Genomic DNA, 25,673 nt, shown 5'->3' with positions numbered 1-25,673 from the left:
GGAGTTTGTATAAAGTGGAGTTCATATAATGGGCTCGTATATATATACTCCACCAAATTTTAATCAAAATATGAACACTAGTTTTGAACATGTCTAACTCTAAAATATTAAACAACATACATGTCCAATAATGCAAGCTGATGCCAACGAAAGAAATAACAATTACAGAAGATTTGTCACAAATATATATAAAAAAGACTTGGCAATCATCAACTGTAGTCGTGCATTGTGCCTCATTTTTCTTATTTCAAGAGTGAAATAAAACCCTTACCACGTCGTGTCTTCTTTTAAGTATTTTAATCACTTTTAAAAAAATAAGAATAAAATGTAGAAGTGTACCCCGTGTCCACAAAGTGTCGGAAATTCTAAATATTAATTAATAAATCCGACACTCCAAATCGAGTATCGGACACGTGTCGGAGAGTGTCGGTGTCCGATATGTGTCCGACACAGATTACGTTGCCCCTAGAGGAGTGTCTGTGCTTCATAGTTAATACTCTCCAATGTCAATTCTTTCAGTATCCGCGATGCAATTGTTTATGTTGCAATTTATTTTATTTACTTATTTTTTGTATTATTATTATTGTTATTACCAAACGGAAGCAACCTTTTCCGAAAGATTACCAGGAGAGGGGTTAGGACTACCTTAGACCAGTCCTGACTTTAATTTATTTTTTCAAAAGTCGAACGTGTTTTGTTTTTTGTTTTGGAAAGAGCAAGCTGGGTTAGGCAGTTCTCCATCTGTATATAGTGTTAAACTTCTTGTGGGATATTTTTCTTTTTCACTCGAAGAACATGTGAGAAATCTGTTGATGATCTCATTCTCATCCATGGGGTATCTACTCTTTTTGCAGAAAACTTCTCTGAGATTGTTAGAACATTGTCTCATATATTGTCAATCAATAACTTGGTCTCTTGCTATATGAAGGATTTCTTTAGATATGTTGATAATCAACCTGAGTAGTGTCATGTTTGAGATGTTTATTCTCATCATCTAGGAATAGAGTTGCTTGCTTCAATGGGACTATTTAACCTGTACGCGCATTCCATATTTGCACGTAATAGCATGTATCAGAAAAAAAAATATAAATTTTTTGAGAAATAATTACCATGAGAAACAGAATTGATGTGATCGTCGGCAGAAGCAAACAACTATAATAAATTCATGTTAGATTTAATAGATATAAAACCTAAAACTGGGGGGGTCAAGCTTCATCAAGAAGATCAATCTCTTAAAAATACTAGGGTTAGTTAGGAATGACCCCCATTACTAGTTGCAATTATGGATGACCCCCCTTTTTCAAAATATTAGGGATACCCGTCAGTTGCTTCTTCTAGATATATGTGACTGTACTATATTTCCTTACTCTTGTTACCAATTGAGATCGTGACACTACCTTTGATTTTAGTTATTATATTGCTGATTTGTCAAGCATCGAGTATAGGCCATTCCAAAGGTGAACATAGGTTTTTTACTTCTGCCAGGTACTTGTTCCTTAAAGTTGATTGTGCACGTGAGCTGCATACTTGCACATGTGATTAAGTTGAATTCTTTTAATTAATTATTCTATTTTTTCGGAAGTCCACCCATGCGAGGGTGTCTAAGAGACATGGTTATAATCAGGTGTAGAGACTTGGAAGTTGGAACCATGAAAAATCAAACACTCAGAATAAAATTCATATTGAGATCTGAAATACGATAAGCTCTTTTTTGGTTCACTTAATATGTTAGATCAAACGCAAGAATTATCATTCTAGTTTTAGTTACCCAAAACCTATAAATCAGCTTCATTGGGGCCTTGTACTATAGACACACATAGTTGCCAGTTTTGTTGTAAGCTGTTGCATGAGTAAAAAGTTAGGATTAATTGCACTGTCAAATACTTTGGGTTTGACTAGGATATGGTCGAATAGGTATCTTTTAAAGTGAAATCTTTTCAGGTGTGTTTTTTCGTTCCTGCTATTTTTGCTCTTTGATTGGTTCTTGGTTTACATTTCTTTTAATTGCTAATACATTTGGTCGTACTTCGTTTGTTTTAATCTAATTTGCAGGTAGTTCAGTATTGGGCTGAGAAAGGTGTATCTGGGTTTACAGTTTTCAAGTATCGGCTAAGGCGAATTGAGGGGCAGCCTGTGTTGACTACAAGCCAGGTACCTTGCTACAACTGGTTAGGCTGTCTGTTTTCCAGCGCCTTATTTGCCACTATATGCTTAACGCTGGAAATTCGGCATTTAGCGCATTTGAAAATTCAGTGCACCTCTTACCTTTCAGTACTTAATGCTGAAATGGCCCCAGCGCACTGAATTTTGAAAAGCAAACATCAGCACATACTTATGTCAGGGCCTATTAATGGTGAGACATTAAAAAAGAACAGATACCACCAATTCAACGGGTTGTGTACTAAAAGAATATTGGTGGAACAAACAGCATTAGCTTATTTAGATGGAATTAATTATATGATGATGTTTTGTTCCACGGTTCCAAATACTTTGCATGAGGTCATGTTGTTGGTCTCATAAGAAATTTGACTAGAATAAGTTTTATGCTTGCCAACACTTACTGCACTAGTGGACAGAATTTCGAAGTCCAGGATACTGGGGAGAAATCTGTTATGTCCTTACCTATATATGGTTACTGGTGGTTTTGCTTTATTCGGTTGCCTTTGTGCCGTCTTGCTTCTATATTCCCTTATTGGTAGATTAGTAATTTCCCTTTTTCTGAAATGTTACAAAGGGGAGGTTATGAGGAGGAGGTGTGGGAAGCTATGAAGGATTTGAAAAATGATAGATCTTTGGGCCAGATGGTTTTCCCATTGAGTTTTTCAGGAAAGTGTGGGGGGTGTTGCGAGATGACTTTATGGATATGGTTTGGGATTTCCATGATTCTAGTTTCTTGGCCCATAGCCTTAATAGTACTTTCATCATGCTTATTCCTAAAAAGCAAGGTGTGGAGGATATTAGCAATTTGCGTCCCATTAACCTAATCGGCAGTGCGTATAAAATCATTTCAAAGATCTTGTCCATGAGATTAAAAAGGGTGTTATCAAAAGTAATTGCTCAGGAGCAAGGAACTTGTGTATGGACGTCAAATTTTGGATGGGATGTTGATGTCAATACTCCTCCCTCACGGACATCACAAGGCCACATCTTCACCCATAGGAGTTGAACTTCGATGATAAATTGAAAAATTAATATATTAGAGACTCATATATGTCAATCGTGAACAAGGCCAATGATGATAGAAAAAGTGTATAAGACTGATTTGGTGAAAGCTTATGATCATGTGCATTGGGATTTCTTAGATTATATTATGATGCGTATGAGCTTTGGTATTAAGTGGAGAGGGTGGGTTAGGAGATGTGTCATTGGTCTCTTTTTCCATTCTCATTAATGGTTCACCGGCAGGGTTTTTTAAGAGTTTTAGAGGGATTAGGCAAGGCGATCTTTTTTCCCTTCTCTTTTTCCTCATGGTTGTAGAGGTTTTTGATAAGATGATTGAGAGAGCTAATCGGTTGGGGGCGTTACATGATTTCAAAGTAGGTCAAAACCTTAGTCACCCAAACTCCGCCTACTTCACCTATCGCTCCCGCACTCAAACCGCGCTCTCACAGTTTGAGAGCAAAAATGCAATCAAATGGCTCTCCATGAATCAGGAAACCACGCTCCCCAAAATCATGGAAAAATTGCACCTTTCACCATGAAACAAATGATCAATAACTACTTAAAATTTAATTTTTGTTAGTTTATTCTCAATTTGAGCCAAATAATACTGTTTGGGTTCATAAATTAGAAATTTGAGATGATAAATTTTGAGCTTTAAGGTTTTTTAGCCGGTTCTGCTACTGGTATTTTGAGTTGGGGACGAAGATAGAAGAGGAGAATACATGTAAGTAAATTACTCTTGCTTATGACCTTTTGACCTTTTGTTCCCAACTAAAGTTGCAAAGTGGCACGTGGTAGTGTGTTGCTACTCTCAATAAGGATATTGGTTATTATTGTATGTTGTTGGATTAAACTATTAATTATTCTTTTTACCATTTCTTCAAATATTGTTCTTCTTTCTATTTAAGTTTTTACTTTTTACTGCACATTTCAAAAATATGCTATTTAATAAACTAATTATATCATGGATATCAAAAAATATATACATATTTTTTACGTAAGAAACGCTTTGAAGGCGCTCTGGATTACAAAGCTTTTCAAGTTAGACGCTTTTACGCTCCCGCTTCACGTTCTGGTGACTAAGGTCAAAACTAGGTTTTAATATCCCACCTTTAATTTATTGATGATACCGTGGTTTTTGAGGGTATGATGTTGAGTGGTGAGGAAGATCTTGATAGTTTGGCCTCCTCAGTTGGGTGCACTTCTGACAATCTCCCGTCGAGATACCTTGGTCTCCCATTGGGGGCCTCTCATAGATCGATATCCATTTGGGATCCCGTTGTTGAGCGTTTTAGCCGTAGATTGGCTGGGTGGAAAGGTCGGTTCTTGTCCACGGGTGATAGAGTTATTCTTATTAAATCCATTTTTTCTAGCCTTCCTGTCTACTACATGTCCCTTTTCTATATGCCCATTAGGGTCGCTGATAGATTAGAATCGATTATTAAGGATTTTCTTTGGGACGATAGGGAAGATAGACATAGGTTTCATCTAGTTAGTTGGGAGACGGTGTGCGTGTCGAGGCGTGAGGGTGGTTTGGGTATTAGGACCTTACACGAGTTTAATCTTGCGTTGCTTGGTAAATAGCTTTGGAGGTTTGGGGAGGAAAATGATGGTTTTTGGAGGAAGGTTATAGTGTCTAGGTTTGGCGAACGGGGTTTGGATTGGAAGAGCGGTCCCGTTACCTTTCCCTATGGGTGTGGTGTTTGGAAAGGCATTCAAAAAGCAGGGGAGTTGTTTCGCAAGAATAGTAGATATGCTTTAGGCAATGGCGATGGTATTCGTTTTTGGAAGGATGTTTGGTTGGATGAGAGTCCACTGTTACAGGGTTTTTCCTATATTATTTGCCTTATCTGACTTTAAAAATAAGCATGTTTGTTGGTTCATGAGGGAAGATAATGGTTCTATTGCTTGGGACCCGGGGATTTATAATCCTGTCTCTGACAGGGATATAATGAATGTGGCTGCACTTATAATGAAGCTAGATTATATTCCTTCTGTGAGAACGGACAAAGATAAGAGACTTTGGTCAATTGACAAAAAAATGATGTTTTCTACTAGGTCTTTTTACTTTAAGCTCCACTCTCTTATTCCTCACAGCGGTCTTAAAGTCCTTAATAATTTTCTGAGTCAGATTGAGTTCCAGAGTTCCTTTGAAAGTTGCTTTCTTTGTTTGGTGTGCCTCCTTAGGCAAAATCTTGACAATAGATAATCTTAGAAAAAGATGTATCAAATAGATGATCGTCAACTTTTGTCCTTCGTGCTTAAGGGATGGGGAATCGGTGAATCATCTTTTGTTGTTGTGCCCTTTTTCTTGAAGAATTTGGTGTTTCTTTATTCTAGAAGTCGAGGTTTCTTGGGTTTGTCCTAGGTCAGTGAAGAAACTTTTAGCCTCATGGAACTTGAATATTCATTCTGTGAAGGGACTGGACACCGCCTCTGGAGCATGCTCCCTTTTGCGATTTTGTGGGGTATATGGTTGGAGAGGAATAACAGACATTTTGAAGACCCGTCATTGTCTATGGAGAAAGTGATTTTGGCCATCAAAGCGCTTTTGTTTTTCTGGTCAAAAGTGCATGATCAGTTTCGTCACATTCCTTTCGAGACTTTCGTTTACAGATGGGAGACTATAATGAGCTGATGGGAGAATGTTGCTTTTGTCTTCTATCTTGTTTTTTTCTTTCCTTTGTAACTCATCCTATTTCTTTATGCTTTGGATATATATATAAAACTATACTTTACCGATAAAAAAAAAAAAATGTTACGAAGGGAAGTTTAACAAAAAATGAAGAAAGAAGAGGTGGCAAAGCTAAGAAGAAAGATACATAGGCGCAATCCGATTTCAGTGACGATGGTTAGACAGTTGTGTGTTTCTTTTGTAAAGGCCTAGCACGTCAAGCATATCTGATTTCTGGGAGCCCTTCTAATCTTTATAACTTTTCTTAACAGGTTCAGTATATTCGTGCACAAGCACCTAGATCTCTTTCAGAGTTACGAGGGTATGTGATGGGTCTAAAACCCTTAGATTTGTCAATCTCTCGCTTATGAATTGGATGAAGCAGACTAATCTAGTTTCTTATTGCCAAAGGTTGGTCTGCAATGACATCAGCGGGGGTCAAGAAAAGTTTCCAGTTCCTGCTTCCAACATGGTTGACAATCCACCAGTTGCACCAACAGGCAAGTTCAGCCATCTGATCTAGTACTATATCCATTGTTTTTTAATTTTTGTGTCTTTTTCTTTCTTCATTTGGCTGAAACTATTTTGCTGCTAGTATATTCCAACAAAATAGACTATTTACTCTTTATGCTTCATATTTTGATTATGTCTTTGGTCTTATTCACAGTCCAAGCCTTTTTTGCTTTTAATATTGTTGTAAGTTACCAGATGGCATTTAGTATTTACTGATAGGAAAGGGACCTGCTTGCTTTTTTAATATCTGATTGCTCGATGCTGCCAATGTAAACGAATGAATTATGAAAACCTTGTTAATGTTATGACATGTAGTATACTCACGATTCACCAAATACGGAAAATGATTCAGGAGTTGACAACTTTGCCTTTAAAGTTTGGGCTATTCCTGAAACTGTCCTAAGCGAAACGCTTCTACCCTAATCAGTTTTTAGGCCTGGTATGGGCGTACTTGTTGCTGGACTTATTTCGACTTGACGAACATTCCTTTCTACGGACTGGACTTATGAATGGGCTTCCAATCTGATCCTGGTTCAAACTAGCCAAGGCATCAAATTGACCCAAGTCAACTTTCACGCCCATTAGAAACAAGTTTAGGCATCATGAAGATCTGTTCCTGCCTTAGTACTCTGATCAAACCCAGTTCCAGACTCCACCATTTCACCAGCTACCTCCGTCATATCCTATGAAGAATTACAGACATAAACTCATAGAATTAGCAAAACTACACTCATTTTCATAGAAAACCATCTATATATGAGGAGTTTTTGTTTTGCTTCTGAAAAATGTTGGTTATGGCTCGGCCATTACATGTAAGCTGTGGGTTGTGTCTTTTGACCAAAACTTGTAACCCTAAAACTGTGATGCTATTACAATTGCAATAAAACGAATTCCACAAATTCTCAACTAAAAATCAATTCAATTCAGTTGAAAAACTCCCATGGCCAAAGGCTGACAATATTATATATAGCCTTAGAGGGCTTACAATTTTGAAACTAAAAACAATACCTAAACTTAAAGTTTTCTAAATGAAATGATAATAATGAACCCTAAATCACATCATACTTCCCCACTCGAAGAACTCGACTCCAACGAGTTAAAAGTCTTCTTGGATTTCCAATCATTGCGAGGATGAGGTGGCAGATAAGTGTTCTTCTCAGCTTTAGCAAGCTCAATCTGATGAGATGACATCTTACACAGCTGATTGTGAAGTGTAAAGACACGTCAACCCTGAGAAATACTATAAGTCTGCTCCCATGCATGACAAATAGCTCGCACACTGTACTGCCATGTGGTGCCCAGAGCCAAGTCACATGCATCAAGGCTACTCACATGACAAAGAATGTAATCATTAAAATCTCTAAGACGAACACCAACTCGATTTGTCTCTTTCAGCTCTTCAAATCTCCAACTATGAAAGAATGCCCCTTTGTCGGTCGGTGTATGATGTACCATAGTAGTCAAGCCAAGTTTTTCAACCATGCGACGCAAAATCAAAAAAATGCTACCACTATTACCCAAAACCACATGAGCAAGACATATTAGAAACTAGTGGATTATATAATGTAACTCTGTCGAAATACAGTATCACGTGCACACTCAATAATAGACTAATGGGCAAAGCATGTGCCACAAGCATAGGTAACCGTGTATCTGCTGGATAAGAATTTCCTCAGATGTGTTTCCTTGCGCTTCCTCTTTTGTCTCAAGTTGAGTCCGAATTGGCTTCTCAGGACAATTTGCTTGAACAATACCCTCTTGTCCACAACTATTGTACTTGAAACAATCTTCTTAGGAATTGTGGGACTGGTTCTGTGAGATGACATGGAGGAGAGGTAATTCATTTTCTTCTCAGACTCGCATGCAAAACTATAAGCTTCTTCCAAGGTGTTAATCTGAACATGAACAAAATCATAATGAATGTCCGCACCAAGACCGTGCAGATAATGGCGAATGGGGATTTCTTCAGTCTCTGGCAAGTTGCAACATGACTATAAACGCTAAAATGACTCAGTATACTTCTATACAGACTTAGACTCCTGTTGTAAATCAGGTAATTTCCCATACAACTGTTGAGAATAATTGATAGACACAAACTTTAGAAACTAATGGAAAAAGGAAACTAAAAACAATACCTAAACTTGTAAATAGAAATAATCTAAAAAGAAAGTAGCCTAAATAATAATAATGAACCGTAAATCACATCAAACTGTTAGTGTAGACATGACCAAAACCTGAATAGTGAAACCATGAGTCACACTGTAAATGTAAAACCAAGATGACACACTCCTTGGTTGTTGCTCACTCTAGTGCCAGTTTATGTGGTGTTTTTGGGAATTGTCTTTGTGCATGTCTATGATTTATTGTTAGGCCATTGTAAAATTCACTCAATGTTTCCAGAGTATTTTTCCAATAAAGTATTGTTTTATTTTGTTTTGATTTGATTTGGAAAATGTATAATGAGGGTATTTGCAATTTCCATTTCTTTGTCTTTCTATACCATATAGGTTATACATACTCAACGTCAGTCAAAATAGCAGAAGGGGTGACACTCCCTACAATTGACGCTGGATGTAGTTGCGTCGGAGCTTGTATTGATCCCAGGATTTGTGCCTGTGCAAAACTTAACGGCTCAGATTTCCCATATGTTCATAAAGATGGTGGCAGGTATGTTACGAAGTTTTAGTCAAATGGTAACTGATAGGGAAACTTCATATAGTTGGCTTTTCACGTGTAATGTACCAGGATCTGTATTTTCGTACAATTTTAAGTTGGTAATAAATCTCGTCTTTATTCTTTCTGTCTGTCACACACGTAACTCACTAGTTCACATGTGCTATACTCAAGTCTACATGCAGCACATATAGAAATGTGGTTTAGGCCTACCAGAAAAATTTTCGCCAAGGATTTCTGTACAAGTTGGCAACTAATATAGTCTAAACTTTTGCTGAAAGAAGGTATTTTAGTTTTGCTGCTTTGAAAGTTTTGGAGTTTAAGATAATTTGGAGATTATTTCACCCTATTTATTCATAGAATTTTCCATATTCATATCCACAAGCTCTAGTTTATGGAGAAATTACCAATCTGACATGGTATCGGTGCTCAGGTTATGCGAGGTCTTAGGTTCAACTATTTCCAGGTGTTGTTGCACAAAGAATAAAGAAGTTACAACCGGTGTTTATTTCTAGCTTGTCCCATTGAGAGGGGGGTGTCTTGAGATTATTTGTCCCCATTTCTAGCTGTGTCCACACCCTGTGTGAAGCGCGGCGTGAGGCGTTTGACTAGTCATCCTTAAAATCAATTATCCTTTATTGGATACAAATTGATTTGCTCACCTTTGTCCAACTGATGTTTGATATTGATATTTCACCTTTCAATTACTACAGTTTGGACTTTTGTTTTTTGATTTTTGATTTTGATTTCATGGTGTTAATCTTGATCTCTGAAAATTTGTCTGTTCACTTTAGCTTTAAGTTTTTGTGATCTTATCTCCATTTGTTTCCAGATTGATTGAAGCAAAATCTGTTGTTTTTGAATGTGGGCCGAATTGTCAATGTGGATCTGGTTGTGTAAATAGAACATCTCAAAAAGGATTGAAGTACCGTCTGGAGGTAGCTCTCTCCATGTTACAACGTTGATTTCATAAGGGTTGCGTCTTTCCTATCAAACATTGCACCTTACATATGCTCTGTCTTGTCTTCACAGGTTTATCGTACACCAAATAAAGGATGGGCTGTCAGGTCATGGGATTTTATTCCAGCTGGGGCTCCTATTTGTGAATACACAGGGACACTTATGCGGACCAATGACGTAGACAATGTTTCTGGGAATGATTATATTTTTGATATTGATTGCTTACAAACAATGAAAGGGCTTGATGGACGAGAGGTACTTTTACTATCAGTCAAGTATTTAATCTAAGTTTCTTTATCTCCAACCCCCACCCACCCACCCACCCCCCCTTTTTTTTTTCAACACATTTTCAGTTGTGTTATATAAAACATCAATGTGGACCCACCAAGATTGTTTTTAATGTTAACAAAGTTGAAATGGATGCGTCTTACGGTTCATATTTTTTATTTTGCAACCCTTCGTATTAAGTTAGATCGAGTTTTTGCAAGAGCTATCTTTACCAATGATCATAGTTTAACTTGTAAGTGTAGAAAGAGAGACAGTAAAAGTTAGGTCTCAAAGTAAGACCCATCCTCTATTTATAATAACAGAGTTACAATATACATAGGTCCAGCCCAAGTATGGGACTAAACAGAAATATAGAACTAATATTACAATACTCCCCCTCAAGTTGGTGCGAAGGTATCCAATAGACCCAGCTTGCCAATGGAAGAGTGAAGATCAGCAGGTCCCACTGGTTTGGTAAGAGTATCAGCAATCTGTGCCTTAGTCTTAACAAAGGACAAGGAAACAATTCCAGAATGAACTTTCTCCCACAGAAAATGCACATCAATCTCTATGTGCTAGTCTGCTCATGTGGGACTGAATCTGAAGCTAAATGGATGGAAACTTGATTGTCATAGTGAAGTACGGATGATCCAGACTGTGCAAACCCAAGCTCTCCCAAAATAGACCGCAACCACATAATCTCACAAGTGTCGAAAGCTAGGGCACGATACTCAGCTTCAGCAGATGATCTGGAGACAACAGACTGCTTCTGGCTTTTCCATGAGATAAGGTGATTCCCACGAAAAGCATATAATCCGGTAGTGGAACGACTATTAATAGAACCTGCATATCAGAATCAGTGTAGCATTCTAAGGGACCCTGTGAACCGGCTGCATAGAAAAGACCTAAGCCAGGGCAAGACTTTAGGTACTTCAAAATATGCTCCATTGTATCCATATGAGATTGACGTGGAGCATGCATGAACTGACCAACTCTGCTCACAACATAGGCAATGCCTGGTCTAGTATTAGCTAGATAAATAAGATGCCCAACAAGACGCTGATAAGCTGATGGATCTGACAATAATGGTCCCTCGTCTGCAACTAACCGGCTGTTAGGCACCATAGGAGTAGAAACTGGTCGACAACCTAGCATCCCTATATCAGTCAGAAGATCTTGAACATACTTTCCCTGAGATAAGGAGATTCCCTTGGGACCACGTGCAATCTCAATGCCAAGAAAGTAACATAGAGGACCCAAGTTTTTAACCTCAAAAGACTTTCCAAGGGATTCCTTAATTTGTACAATGCCTGATGCATCGTCTCCTATAATAATAATGTCATCCACATATACAAGCAGATAAGTGCGACCCCCAGAGTTCCGCTGACGAACAAACAATGTATGATTTGAGTGGCACCTTGTAAATCCATACTGTTGCACAACCTCGCTGAATCTACTGAACCAGGCTTGTGGTGACTGCTTAAGCCCATATAAAGACTTATGGAGTCGACAAACTTTCCCAGCATACTCCCCCTCATCACGAAAGCATGGTGGGGGATCCATGTAAATTGTCTCGGCCAGATCTCCGTAAAGGAAGGCATTCTTCACATCCAACTGATGAAGAGGCCAATCATAAGAGGCAGCTAGGGAAATAAGAAATCAAACAGATTTTAACTTGGCTACCGGAGCAAAGGTAGCACCAAAGTCATGTCCAGGTACCTGTGTAAATCCCTTAGCAACCAAACGGGCCTTGTATCGTTCAACTGTACCATCTGCCAAGTACTTCATTGTAAAAACCCATTTGCATCCAACAGGGCGAGTCTTGGGAGGTAAAGCAACCATTTCCCAAGTCTGATTCTACTTAAGGGCTGTCATCTCAGCTGCATAGCGGCTACCCAATGTGGATCTGATAGAGCCTCAGAAACTGATCACGGTATCCGAATGGAGGAAACCGAAGTCAGATATGTATGATAGGAAGCAGATACACCCTGATAAGAGACAAACTGCGTAATAGGATGGTTAGTGGGAAAACCGTATTTGTCTGGGGGATGCCTGGTCCTGGAAGGAAATCGAGGGGGCTCAACAACAGGAGAATCAACAGGAGCAATCATAGGTGAATCAACATTAGGAGCAATCACAGTAGGTAGATCACTAGAAGGTAGATCACTAAAAGGTGAAGGAATGTTACCGGAGGCAGTGGGCAGAGCATGAGCATGAGTAGGAGTAAAACGGGTATACACCTATAATGGTTTAGTAGGAGAGACTACCAGAGGAGGATCAAAGACAGGAACAGGGTAAACAGCGGAAGACGCCTCTTTTGGGAAAGACAAATGTTCTTGCACATATGTATAAGGACAAAAATATGCACTATGCTCAATAAATGTGACATCCAAAGTATGATAGAGGCGACGACTAGGTGGATGATAACAACGATACCCCTTGCACATAGGGGTCCTAGAAAGACACACTGAATGGATTTATCATCTAATTTGGTCTGCGTAAGACTCTTATCATGAACATAGCAAACACAGCCAAACACTCGTGGAATAATGGGAAACAGAACACGACTGGGGTATACAACCTGAAGAGGGGCCTTACCATTAAGAACTCTACTGGGTGTCTTTGTTTTGAAGATATAAGCGATGGTAAAGAACGCGATAATGCCAAGAAACTGAGGAACATGCATACCTTGCAACAACCACCGAACTACATCCATAATACTCCGATTTTTTCTTTTAGCAACACCATTTTGCTCAGGTGTAGAAGGACAGGTCAGTTGTTGAAGGATACTCTGTTGGTTAAGACGGGTTGCAAATTCGTTAGAAACATACTCCTTTGCGTTATCAGATCGAAGTCTGCGAACCACGATATTGAACTAAATTTTAATGAGCTGGAGAAACTGAGTGAAAACAAGGAGAACCTCAGATTTCCTGCGAAGTAAATAGATCCAAGCACACCGAGTATGGTCATCTATAAAGATCACGTAGTATCTATGGCCAGAGAGGGTAGTCATAGGAGAAGGGCCCCAAACATCCATATGAATCACATCAAACATACAAGGAGATCTAGAAATGCGAGGAATATAAGAATTACACACATGTTTAGACAAAGAACAAGTATCACAATGAAAAAGAGTATTTGTGCATGCTTTTATTAATTCAGGAAATAAAGTACATAGATACTTAAAGTTGACATGGCCCAACCGAGCATGCCAACTTTACAAAGACTCAGTAGAAAACAAATAACGGCCTGACACAGGTAACACACTAGCATGCAAACTCGATACTGGTGGAACAGGTACTGGGACAAGGGTGGTTTTCCAAAGTATTATAGTCCCGCATGCTCATAACCCCTGCCAAAAATCTTCCTCGTACTCAAGTTCTGAAGATAACAAGAATGGGGTAAGAAAACAACAGAACATTGGTAATCTTTAGCAAGACGCCTAACAGATAACAGGCTATAAGTGCAAAGTGAGGAACATGTAAGACTGACTCTAAAGAGATAGCAGGGGATAACTAAACAATACGCTTATGGATAATAGTGGTGTATGAGCCATCCACAAGGCGGACGTGATGTGAAAAGGGTGTGCTATCAGACAATAATCTAGACTCACTAGTCATGATCATTTGCCCCTGAATCAAGGACCCAACCAGATGGAGACGGGGAACGAACATGGAACTCAGTAGGTGTACCTGTGGCAGCAGTCATGGCAGAAGTACTAGATGCCCCCTCACGTAGAGACATAGTATGCTTAAGCTGATCAATCTGTTTTTGGGTAAAAGTCCCGGAATCCTCAGAAACTCCCCCTGAATGATGACTGCCAGAAATATCAGCAATAGCTGCAATACGAGGCTTGCTGCCTTTTAAACCCTTCGGACCCCTCTTGGGACGAAGCTCTGGATGCAACTGATAGCAACTGCCAACAAGGTGGCTATTGCCCTTGCAATGATCACAAAAGCGTCCACGAGTGTTCCCGGATGGAAAAGTAGAACGAAAGCCAACAGAAGACCCCTGGGGTCGAGTAGTAGCAACAAACGCCATTTGATCAGCAGAAGACGGTGCATCAGAAACCACTGGAGAAGAAGTAATCCGAATACGGCGCTCATGTTTCTCAATAACGGCATACGCCTCCCAAGAGATGGAAGAGGTGCATTATTGAGAACTTGAGTGCGAATGGCCTCAAAGTCAGAGTGAAGACCAATAAGGAATTGATGAACTCTTTGCTTCTCCTCACGCTTCTACTTCTAAAAGCAGATGCCCCCTCTCTGCTTCTAAATAGTCGGTGTCATACCAGTAATACTGGATAGAGAAGTGTAAGCAGAAAACTCCTCCTAGCGTTTCTTCAAGTACCCAAAATAAGCTAAGACAGAATGAGCCCCCTGTGTAGCCTGACCAAACTCACGGTAGAGCTCATAAATTCGAACCTCATTGTTCGTGGTAGCATACATTTCGGAGAGAGCAGCCCACAAACCATCAACAGTCTCATAAAAGGTAAACATGTCATAGACATCAGGCTCTATAGAGTTGAACAACCAACTTAGAATCATACAGTTGGTCGTGGACCAACTATTGTAGGTAGTATTAGTTGGACAAATCATCTTGTTGGGAACAAGCCAATCCATCTTCCCTTTGGCCCCCAAAAATAATCGAACAGAATGAGCCAAAGAGTGGAAATTCCACCCATTAAGAAGAGCGGTAGTAATTTTCTTCGAAAAAGAGAAATTATTCAACAAGGAGACATTGTCTGTACCTTTAGAGTCTTTATCCGTCATGATAAGGGATACAGTGCAATGCCCAATACAGTAATAGGAGCAATATGGAACGTGTGAACTAGAAAGAAGGCAAAGGATAGTACCTAGATGCGAAAAAAATGTTACAATCGCCAGAAACCAGAGTAGGTTGCCGGAAAAATGTTATAAATGCCAGAAACCTACCGGAAAACAGTAGGAGGCGGCACAGGCGGCAAACGGCACAAGCAGCACATGGCGCTCAAATGAGCAGCTCAATGGCACTGGTCAGGCGCAACATACGTCGCTGCCCGGGACATGAAGAAGGAAGGGGGTGGCGGCGGCTAGGGTGGTGGCTAGGGTTTGATCTCCTTACTTTTCTCTTCCTGTTTTTTCTTATACCATGTAGAAAGAGAGACCGTAAAAGTTAGGTCTCAAAGTGAGACCCATCCTCTATTTATAATAACAGAGTTACAATGTACATAGGTTCAGCCCAAGTATGGGACTAAACAGAAATATAGAACTAATATTACAATAGTAAGTTCTGCGTCAATCATTACAACATACAACATGTATACAACACCATGGGTACATTGATCCCATCCATTTATTTTAATGTCTAATTTGTACAGCTTATACGCGTAAGCTATTGAAAATGCCAGGATTGACAACTGTGTTTTTCATTCAAATTCATAACTTTCATTTACGTACCACATCTTATAACTTCATTGGTGAAATGAAACCTTATGTTGTTCTTTTGATTTATGTACACACATCAGTTTCTTTTAACCATGTTCAGACCATGGTTTATAAAGGTCTCTCGTTCTTTCTCTCTAATTATTTTATTATGTCTTCTCTTCTGCAAAAGAGTCGTCCAGGAGTTGTACCTCATATGGATGACAGAACCGATGACAAGAAAACAGAAAATGTGCCAGAATTTTGTATTGATGCCGGCACTATCGGTGGTGTTGCTAGATTTATCAATCACAGCTGCGAACCTAATCTATTTGTGCAGTGTGTATTGAGCTCTCATCGTGATATCAAACTTGCTCGAGTAATGTTATTTGCAGCTGACAACATTCCTCCATTGCAGGTGATGCACTCCTCTGGTTTATTATTACTGTTATTACTTTTGGTTATCTTTTCAGCCTGAGTTATTGTTTGGTTCTTGTTAAACTATATGGCTCTTTTCCTTACAAAATAGAAATAGGTTCCGTTAAAAATATGTTATTGCTAATGAAAATAAAGTCTCTAGAGAATAGAGAAAAAGAGGATACAACCTTAGTTAGTCTCGGCCTTATATCACTCAAATATATGTAACACAAGAACAGAGTTTTACATAATAAAATTTTCCTGAAAATCTCAGGGTCTAACAATTCCTATTTTTATTGCTTACTCTTATGGTGACATTATTAATGGATTGACTGTTATGGAAAGCTGATAGTATCACACATGTCATCATTCATCATTCATCACGGTTTTGTTTTGGTTTTGGTCCATACTTAAGTTTGATCTACATGCATTAAGGATCAGCTGATTTGTTTCTTTTACAGCTAATTACAGAGAATTTAATCCGAATAAAATATTTTTGGATGATCTAAAGTTCTAGCCAGATCCTGAAATACCTAAAGATTCAACTTTACACCTCTCCCTAGTCCCTACCAAAAGAATTATATTTGCTTATGTTCCCCCCAAGTTCAAATGGACCCCCTCTATTTTCATTTTCCACCATGAAAAAGAGAATTGTTCGTGTTTTATTTGACTTAATCTAACGATCCGTATTCCATACCATACATGCAAATACTATCTCTACTTGATCACCATGTCCTCTTCCCTGGGTGTAGGAATCAGTACATGTAAAGCATTTGTATATATCCAGGATCTAGGAGATTTTCCTAATCTATGTGGGACTTGGGCCATACACCTGGGGTTCAAGGTCCCAACACTAACAAAAGAGATTCTCAATATATGTAACACACCTACCAAATGAACGGTCCTCTGCTCTGATTCTAGTTTTTAATGATCCACCCCATAATACCATTTCAATACTATCCCCACTTAATCACCTAGCCCAAACACTTAGTTTGACCTTAACTATGGGGGTGGGTGTTTGCAAAAGGTTTGGCTGTGTTATGTAATAGGTCATTACTATATAGCCTGAATCCTTCTTTTTGGAACTTGATCAAGTATATTTAGTGGCTACACCAAAACTAGTTCGCATCGTCTTTTTGGGTAAAGAGTTTTGTGTCATTTTATTTAAGTTCCTTAGGCCATTCCACTCATTACCTGCCAATTGGCTTTGAGTGGGATGCTCCAATGTTTAAGATAGCTTTGGAGCAGGCTATTTTAATATGTGGCCAAATAGCTCGTATGCACTCTGCTTTACCCAAATTCATAGTCCATGTGTTAGGCTCATGTTACGCCACAGGTGAAGGGGGATAGTATGTGTAAACCTAAAATTTTAAGACCATATGGGATCACTTTGTGGAAATGGATAACTAGTGGATGGGATCAATTCAATAATAATAATGGCATAATCTTTCAATCGGGGGGAGATGAGAGTGAGACTATATCTTTTTGGAATGATATATGGGTGGGAGAAGGGAAGCTTTGTGATCTTTACCCAATTATCTTTGATTTAGCGGTCAATAAGGAAGCTAAAGTGGCGGAATACTTGTCAAGAAGAGTGGACGGGATGGTTTGGGTTGTGGTTTTGAGAAGGAACCGTAATGATTGGGAACTAGAAATCTTTGCCGAGTTGTTGGTGGTCATCTATCAAGAAGGAGAGGAGTTTGGGGAGGTGGATGGGAGAAATTGGAAGTGGGACAAGAGTAAAGTGTTCTCGGTGAAATCGCTTTATGGTGTGCTTGCTAAGAAAAAGGTGAAGAGGAGCTAGAGGAGAATGAAATCATTGTTAACTTTCCACATAAGAAGATATCGGTGAATTCTATCCCGTTTTGAGTGGCCTTCTTTACTTGGATGGTATATCTTAGGCGCATTCAAACCATTGACGAACTAAACAAAAGAGGTATGGGCATTGAAAATGTATGCTCTTTGTCCGGTGGCTAAGCCACTTGGGAATTGTTTTTCCCTTCGTTTAATAAACCATGGAGGCATCCGAATGATATCGGAGAGGCTCTTGATGGCGAGATATTCACGGTGGATCTTTCTTTGAGAGCCAAGTGGCTAGTGAACATATTCCCAAGGCAACAGTATGGGGGATTTGGTTGGAACGCAATAGAAGAGTATTTGAGAACAAGGAAAATGATATGCACAAGATTTTGGTGGATATTAAGGAGCTATTGTGTAATTGGTCAAGGAATGTGTCCATCTTTCGGGAGTTGAGATATCTTAATTTTATTTGTAATTGGGATACACTAGTGATGTAATTTTGCTTTTGGGAGTCTTGTGGGGATGTGGTTAGCTACTCTTAATTTCTCGCTAAGGGTTAACTATCTTGTTTGTAATATTCTTATTATTATTTTATTATTATTGGGACTGAAATTTAAATTTTACGGAAAAAAAAACATACATACCTTTGTTGCTTAATCCAAATTGTTGATATTATAATAGCTATTCAATTGAATCCAACAATGTCTTGTGTATTCAATCTTCTATTCGATACACCAAACCAAACATGGAAACTCCTTTTGATGAATAATTCCCAAACCCTAACTTTGAGTTATTATTTCAACCAATTCTAGCGGTCTCTTGTGAAATCTTCCACCTCTCTATTTATAGAGTTAGGTATAGTTTCTTTTTGTGTTGGTCTTGGGATCAAATTAGGACTCCTAGTCTTTATCCTGTCATGAATTCTATCTGTACACAATTCTTGTGCACCAAGAAATAAGAATTTCAACCTAATTGAAATTCCACAAAGAAATCCTAGTTATTATAGAAAAGCCCATTAACTATTCTACATTCAAGAAGGCCAGAAATTAAACAAATAACCCCCTTCCTACTAGATTAGCAAATCTAGGTCCTTCCAAAATCAAGTATTCATTAATAGTCCAAGGATTACATAAATAATCATTGTCACACCTTTGGAGATTTACTAAAGCACCGCTGTGATTCAATAATTAAACAGCATAAAACATTTTTTCTGTACTAGCCGGGTTTAGTTTAATTATTTTATGAATTCATTGTGGCGAATATCTTTGGTCGTTTTTTTGTCGAACCTCTGTAATATCACAACACCTTCAATTTATCACCCAAGTCATCTAGTATTCAGCATATGCAGGCGTCACTGGTTGATGACTCAAAGTGACTCATATCAAATATTGAATTTGTTACAATTCCTCAAGTCAAAGGACAATCTAGAAAAATGATGAAATTACACTATCCTTGCCATTGAATTTGCCGTGTAATACTTGTGATGTTTAGTGTCAGTTCAAATACTACCCAATATGTGGACCTAGAGTCACCATTGATTGAGATAACATCACCTTATCTTATTGGAGTCTCTACATATTACAGTCATATGAATGAAGTGCCCAACTTCATTTACAACTGTGAACCAATTCAAGGTAACAAGAAACAATCATATCTCCCACATACAACTCTTACATGCATGATCATTTTATTTAATATTACCTTAGGAACCTTATTCATCTCATGAGTTGTAACTCATAAATACCCATAAAAGATAGTATGCTAACACAATATGGCATATACGATATGGTTGGCTTTGCTAGGGCAAAAAATCCCAACAATAAGTTCCTTGGGCTGCTCTTCTCGTGCCAATTGGTTTTGAGTTGGATAACATTAAGAACATTTGCATCTTTTGGCTGATTGTTTGGGTTATAGTTCGAAGCAACAGATGATTAAGTTTTCCACCGCATAGCATGGTTTCCTCGACTAATTCTTTGACAATTTTTGCAATTTGTGGTTGCTTAGTTTTCGTTCGGAGAGCCATTACAAAGGATATTGATATGGTGGGATTCCATTGGGGAGATGGAAGACCTGGCTCTGATTCTCTTGATTTTTAATTGTTTAGTGATAACAATTTTGTGATTGGGATTTTTCCTTGGCAGACAAAAAAAAAATCAGACATTTTTCTGTGTGTAAAATTGCAGGTGATAAACACTTGAGCATGGCCCAACTCTATTTGGGCCCCCCTCTTCTATCCATTAACCATGTAAAAAAATGAGGGGGATTGCAAACTCTCCCCTTATAAGCCTATACCTATTCCCTACCCTTGACGCCACGCGGTCAATTTCACCAGAATCTAGGGCACTCGACTGACGTGTGGTAGGAGCGAGAAAGCTTCTCCGGCAATTATCTCAATCCTCATGTCACCCTGTCTTGTTGTAGCAGAAGTTGATTCTGGCTTCAGGTCAAAGGGTGTCTGAATTGTATATATATATATATATATATATATATAGGCCCGATCTTAGAAGTACATATTTATTTTAAAGTTAAAATAAGTACGTAAGTAAAACATCACCTAGAAAATGAATTCAACTCTAATTTTTTGTGGGTATTACCTGGATACCATAAAGATCATCTCCACAAAATTTGAGTTCATTTGGAAACCTCTAACCTAGCTAAAAATTGTTGTCATCTCCACAAAAAATTAGGTTTGAATTCATTTTCTAGGTAAAGTTTTACTTACGTACTTATTTTAAGTGTGCATACTTATTTTAACTTAAAATAAGTATGTACTTCTAAGATCCGTACTTCTAAGCTTATTTTAACTTAAAATAAGTACTATATATATATATATATATAAGGATCCATATACAACACTTTTTACACATAAGTTGAACCAAGGGATGATACTTTGTGGTTTTGAAAATGTCAGTTTATTTTTAACGGACAAGAATTAAAATTTCGCAACCCTCTTTTGGCATCTTTAGAAATTTCCAAATAAGTCCAATTTTAAGAGGGATTTTATCCATGGTGGGAAGATGACAGTGAAAAGATCAAGTCAACAAATAAATTTGTAGAGTGAGATGGAGGCCATTGTATGAACTGTTGTATAAAGAGTGTTGTATACTGATCCCATCCCAATCCCACTATATATATATATATATTGACACCTTGACATCTTATTTTGACATCCAAAACCTACACAATGAACTAAGGGCTGATTTTTTGGAAACATGTTCTCCATACAATGGAGATCATTTCCACAAAAAATCAGCACATTTGAACATGCCTAGCCTTGTCAAAAGTTGTGTTTAAGTTCGATATTTTTCCGAAGGTCCACAATTTTAGCACTCTTTTTGATAATGCTAGACATATCCAATTGAAACGTGTTTTGGTGGAGATGTTATCCATGGTAAGGAGATCTTCTCTACCAAAAATGTACTTCAATGTGCAAGTCCACTTTTAGTTTTTAGATGTCAAGATATGGTGTCAAAATAAGATGTCAATGTAGCCTTATATATGTGTGTGTGTGTGTTTACTTTGCATTCAAGTAGTTCAAGAAGTTCGTTATTTACTTTACTAGCAATCCATAAGTTTTTTCCTTAAATATGTGGATTTTATGTTTTTTGAATAAGTTTTGTGGTTGAGGCCAACTCTACCAATTTCTCTAAAACACAAAGAAAAAAACTTACAATCTTCCTTAAGAGTATTATCATTAGAGGGAGATCTAATTTCAAAGAAAGATAATCCATAAGGAGTTTTAGTCTGTACTAGCACAAAACTCATAAATCAACTAAACAACTAGTTACAAATGCAAATAAATCAAATTAGCCCCATGGAATTAACCTTGGAAACCCAACAAGAGGAGAACAAGTTTAGCCACATATTTTCAATTGGACCTATAGCTTGGCTAGGTGTAAAACTCGATCTTCATTGATCACCCTTAACTGCTAAATTCATATTATTCCAAAGATGTGATTAAGCTGAGTCTGGTTTTTGGGGAAGGTAGTTTTGACCATCAAAGTGCTGCTCCTTTTTCTGGTTGAAAGTGCATGATGAGTTTCGAGACATGCCTTTTGAGGCTTTCGTGTGCAGACGGGTCCATTATGAGCTGATGGGAGGGTTTTTCTATGCTTTTTTTCTTCTCAATTTCTGTTGTAGCTTGTATTATAGGATATCTCATCCTGATCTTTTCAATCCGATCTAAAATAAAAAATTAAGCTTGAATCTCAAACTTGTAATCATAAAGGTTGTGAAAGTAAACTAAGCACAACAAGCACTGAGGTGGTAGTTACACTTTCTGGCCTCAGATTTGCAAAGTAAGATGTATGGTTAATGTGTATGGATTTGTGAATCAACGTTGTGGTATTAGGGGCTTTTTTCCATGTTCCACTAAATTCCAATTTAGGGTTATCTAGTTCAGTTGATGTTGTGATCTGTTAATGAAGCTTCCGCTAGTCAATTTTGCATCACCAGGCAGAAGAGAAAAGTATTTATTTAGAAAGCCTCATGGTTATCTTCCTTTGTAATGACTGGTGGAGTGACGGTCTAATCTGAAGGCTAGTAATCTTACCTTTGAAGGGTCATGTATTGAACTATTGATGCATTGTAGTTTGGGCTCAAGCTCGTAGGATTATGCTTCCTGCAGGCAGTGTATTCTCATTTCTTTGCGACATGTCTGGATAACATGGTTTAGTAGTGACATTTTTTTTTCCCATTATTATACAACAGGAGCTTACATATGACTATGGATATGCACTGGATAGCGTTACTGGGCCCGACGGAATGATCAAAGTCTTGCCGTGTCATTGTGGTGCAAAGGATTGCCGGAAGCGTTTATACTAGGTGAAGGATATAAACAGTGTTGGTTATATATATATATCGTTATCAGCTTAAAACAAAAGAATTGTTTCCATAAGGAAATTTTGTCACCTGTTTATTATGTAGAAATATGATGAAAATTAGCCTGTGTGGTTTTATCCATACCCACAATAGACTTTGCCACTAATACAATTATTTATATGGGTTTAATTCAGTTTCATATGGGTTTACCACACATACAAAACAGCAGGGATCCTTTTAGAATAAAAGCTTCCTATAGAGACACTTCATTTTTCCGATTCAAATACTCTATATAGGATTAATGAAGAACAAGGTAATATTTTAGAAGAAAGTGATGCGGAGACCTCAATTGTAGAAGAAAATAATAGGGATATTAGAAATTTAGAAGAACAAGAACAATATATAAAGAAGAAGATGAATGTTAGAAGGAACAAGAGAAAGAGAGATAATAAGCAAGATAAACTTGAAAGAGTAATCGTCTAATTCAACTAATCATAATAGTTGGTTCTGCAAAACATTAGAGAATCAGATTATAGATATGGTTCCTTAGACTTCAAGTAATTGAAAACATAAACCAATGCTAATTAAACTACGAAATAAATCCATTCTTAATTCTACTAATATTAAAATCGAGTAATGCTATTACCAAAATCATGCTTCTTGTCCTACGTCAGTCTCCTGTTCTTTGAAATAACTCATCCTCAAGTTGAGAACTAGATAAAGTAACATGCATTATCTGAAAGTAGGTTCTCAGGATGTTCCTTATAGAATGTTCTCAAGATGACATGCTCCTCTTAATCTTAGAAAATTCGAACTGTTTTCACCTTTACCAACGGAGTATTTTCTGAAAATCATGGGCCTCTTTGACAGCGTCTTTTATCATTTTCTATAAAGGTTTTTTTCTCTTTAAAACTTTGTTCATGTGGATTTGGTAAAGAAACTTGAAAAACAACATCCCTAATGGGTGGTGAATTTTGGTGAATTTAAGGTTTTGGTTTGGAAAATTTGAGAGGTGGTGTATGCAAAAATGAAGTTTATTTTGGGGTAGCGCGTAAACTTTTAGGTATGGGAAGTAATGGGGAAGCGAAGATGTGGGAGGGGTTTTTGGTGGAGTCGGGTTTGAAATTGCGGCTAGTTTACTTTATAAGATTTCTTTAGGTTTGATTTTGGTGTTGTTGAAATTATATACATGGGTGATGGAGGAAGAAAATTGAGTGATGGTAGAAAAAAATTGAGTAGTGGTGGAAGGAAATTTGGTGGTTGGAGAAGGACGTTAAGTGGTGGCGGAAGAAAATTGAGTAGTGGTGGGATGGTCAAAGTGAGTAGTGGAAGGGTATTGAGTGGAAGAAGGGCGGATATTGATGTAGTGGATTGTAGTTGTAATTTGTTGGAGATGGTTTTAAGTAAGGAACATGAAGCAAATATAAAAGACATAAAATATTTTCATGCGATGAGAAGAAAAAATTGGTGGTTCACCTCGATGTTGTCGTCTTCGTAGCAATTCAATCCATACAAATTTTCTCTCCTCTAAGGTTTCGATTTGCCCATTGAATTTTGTCTTGGTCAAAAGTACCGTTGCACCAAAAGACATCTTCCAACTTTTTCATGTCAAAAGCTAGATGAAATTGTCCATCAAAATAAGAATTGGAAGATATTTATTCTCGTTGTAGAAACCTGCATCCCAATCATCAATCATATAGGGTAGGGAATGGGACGTTTTGGGGTAAAACGGTATTTGAATCCATTTTTTTTTTGTGTACCCGAATCAATGATACTGAATTTGAAATAGATGTTTGAAACCGTACCCGAATTCCAACAAAAGATTATGAGATATTTAAAAAATGAAGTGATTTCTTCCCAATTTTTTGATGCTATTGGTTTAATTAAAGTACCAAAGCTATTGGTTTAACACGAAGGGGAGCTTAGAATAATGTATTAAGATTCAAAACCCAACTATTAATTAGATGGTTATATGCAAAAAGAGGCAAAAAAAAGGATGATCAGATATACATTCAGGTTTGCAGATTTTAAGCTACATATCCAAATCTGAACACGAGCTTGAATCGGTTTAGTAAAATTAATTATTCAAATCCAAATTCGAAACGGTATGAAATTGTATCTGAACCCGGCGTATTCGGTATTCCGTCGGATTGGGTTTTGAGAATATCCGACCCGATTTGCAGCCCTACAATCATGTATCATTTATACTTAGGTTCCAATCGAGTAGAGATTTTTTGGCAATGCCTCATTATATCTTGCATTATAGGAGACAAATGTGTTGGAAACGCTTGATACTCCATAGCTGTACTCAAATCCCGTCTAAAACTGAAAATGGTAGTCTAAGTACTTTCCTTCATCTACTTCCCAGCCAGGACATGCATTATTTAGAACAAAATTCATGGTTTTCTTCTTTGACACTATATATGAAAACTGCACAAAATTGGTGGTGGTGGTGGTGGATCGCCTTTTAAAATGGAATCGAAAAAGAGGTGGCTCGATATCAATTAATGAAGAACGAGGTAAACTTTTAGAAGAATGAGATGTGGAGATCTTGATTGTGATTGTAGAAGATAAGAATAAGGAATATTATAATTTTATAAGAACAAGAACTATCAATTAAGAAGAAGATGAGTATTAAGAAGAAGAGTAGAAAGAGAGATACTAAGAAAGATAAACTTGAAAGAGTAATCTTCCAATTCACTTAATCATAATAGTTAGTTCTACAAAAATAATAGAGAATCTATATTTTTAGATATTGTTCCTTGGACTTTAAAGTAATTGAAAATATAAATCACTTCCTAATTCTAGTAATAGTGAAATAGACTCATGGTTTTGTACTTTTTGTATGTGAAAGGACTCATGTTTAGAATCCTCAAGGTATGGAAAGCTCTTTACTGCATTGAAGTAATTAATATCTTGATGTTTTTTAACATTAGGTTGGGTACAAGTGTACAACTAGGAATGCCGAGGAAACGGTTTTGTTT

General features: G+C 37.6%; 1 protein-coding gene across 1 annotated transcript in view; it reads left to right on the top strand.

The window, feature by feature from the left end:
* Positions 1–25,673, top strand: part of SUVH4 (histone-lysine N-methyltransferase, H3 lysine-9 specific SUVH4-like protein) — a 43,080-nt gene that overhangs the window by 16,431 nt on the left and 976 nt on the right. The window contains exons 8-15 of the mRNA XM_086559812.1: positions 2,053–2,151; positions 6,109–6,158; positions 6,248–6,336; positions 8,857–9,016; positions 9,855–9,960; positions 10,055–10,237; positions 15,845–16,069; positions 22,579–22,692. Of these exons, the coding sequence (XP_086415938.1) occupies positions 2,053–2,151; positions 6,109–6,158; positions 6,248–6,336; positions 8,857–9,016; positions 9,855–9,960; positions 10,055–10,237; positions 15,845–16,069; positions 22,579–22,692 (1,026 nt within the window). The remainder of the gene's footprint in view (positions 1–2,052; positions 2,152–6,108; positions 6,159–6,247; positions 6,337–8,856; positions 9,017–9,854; positions 9,961–10,054; positions 10,238–15,844; positions 16,070–22,578; positions 22,693–25,673) is intronic.

Source organism: Coptis chinensis, chromosome 5 (genome assembly GCF_015680905.1).
Source record: "Coptis chinensis isolate HL-2020 chromosome 5, ASM1568090v1, whole genome shotgun sequence".
Lineage (NCBI taxonomy): Eukaryota > Viridiplantae > Streptophyta > Magnoliopsida > Ranunculales > Ranunculaceae > Coptis > Coptis chinensis.
Note: the sequence above shows the minus strand (reverse complement) of the source record. Positions and strands in the feature narration are given on the sequence as shown.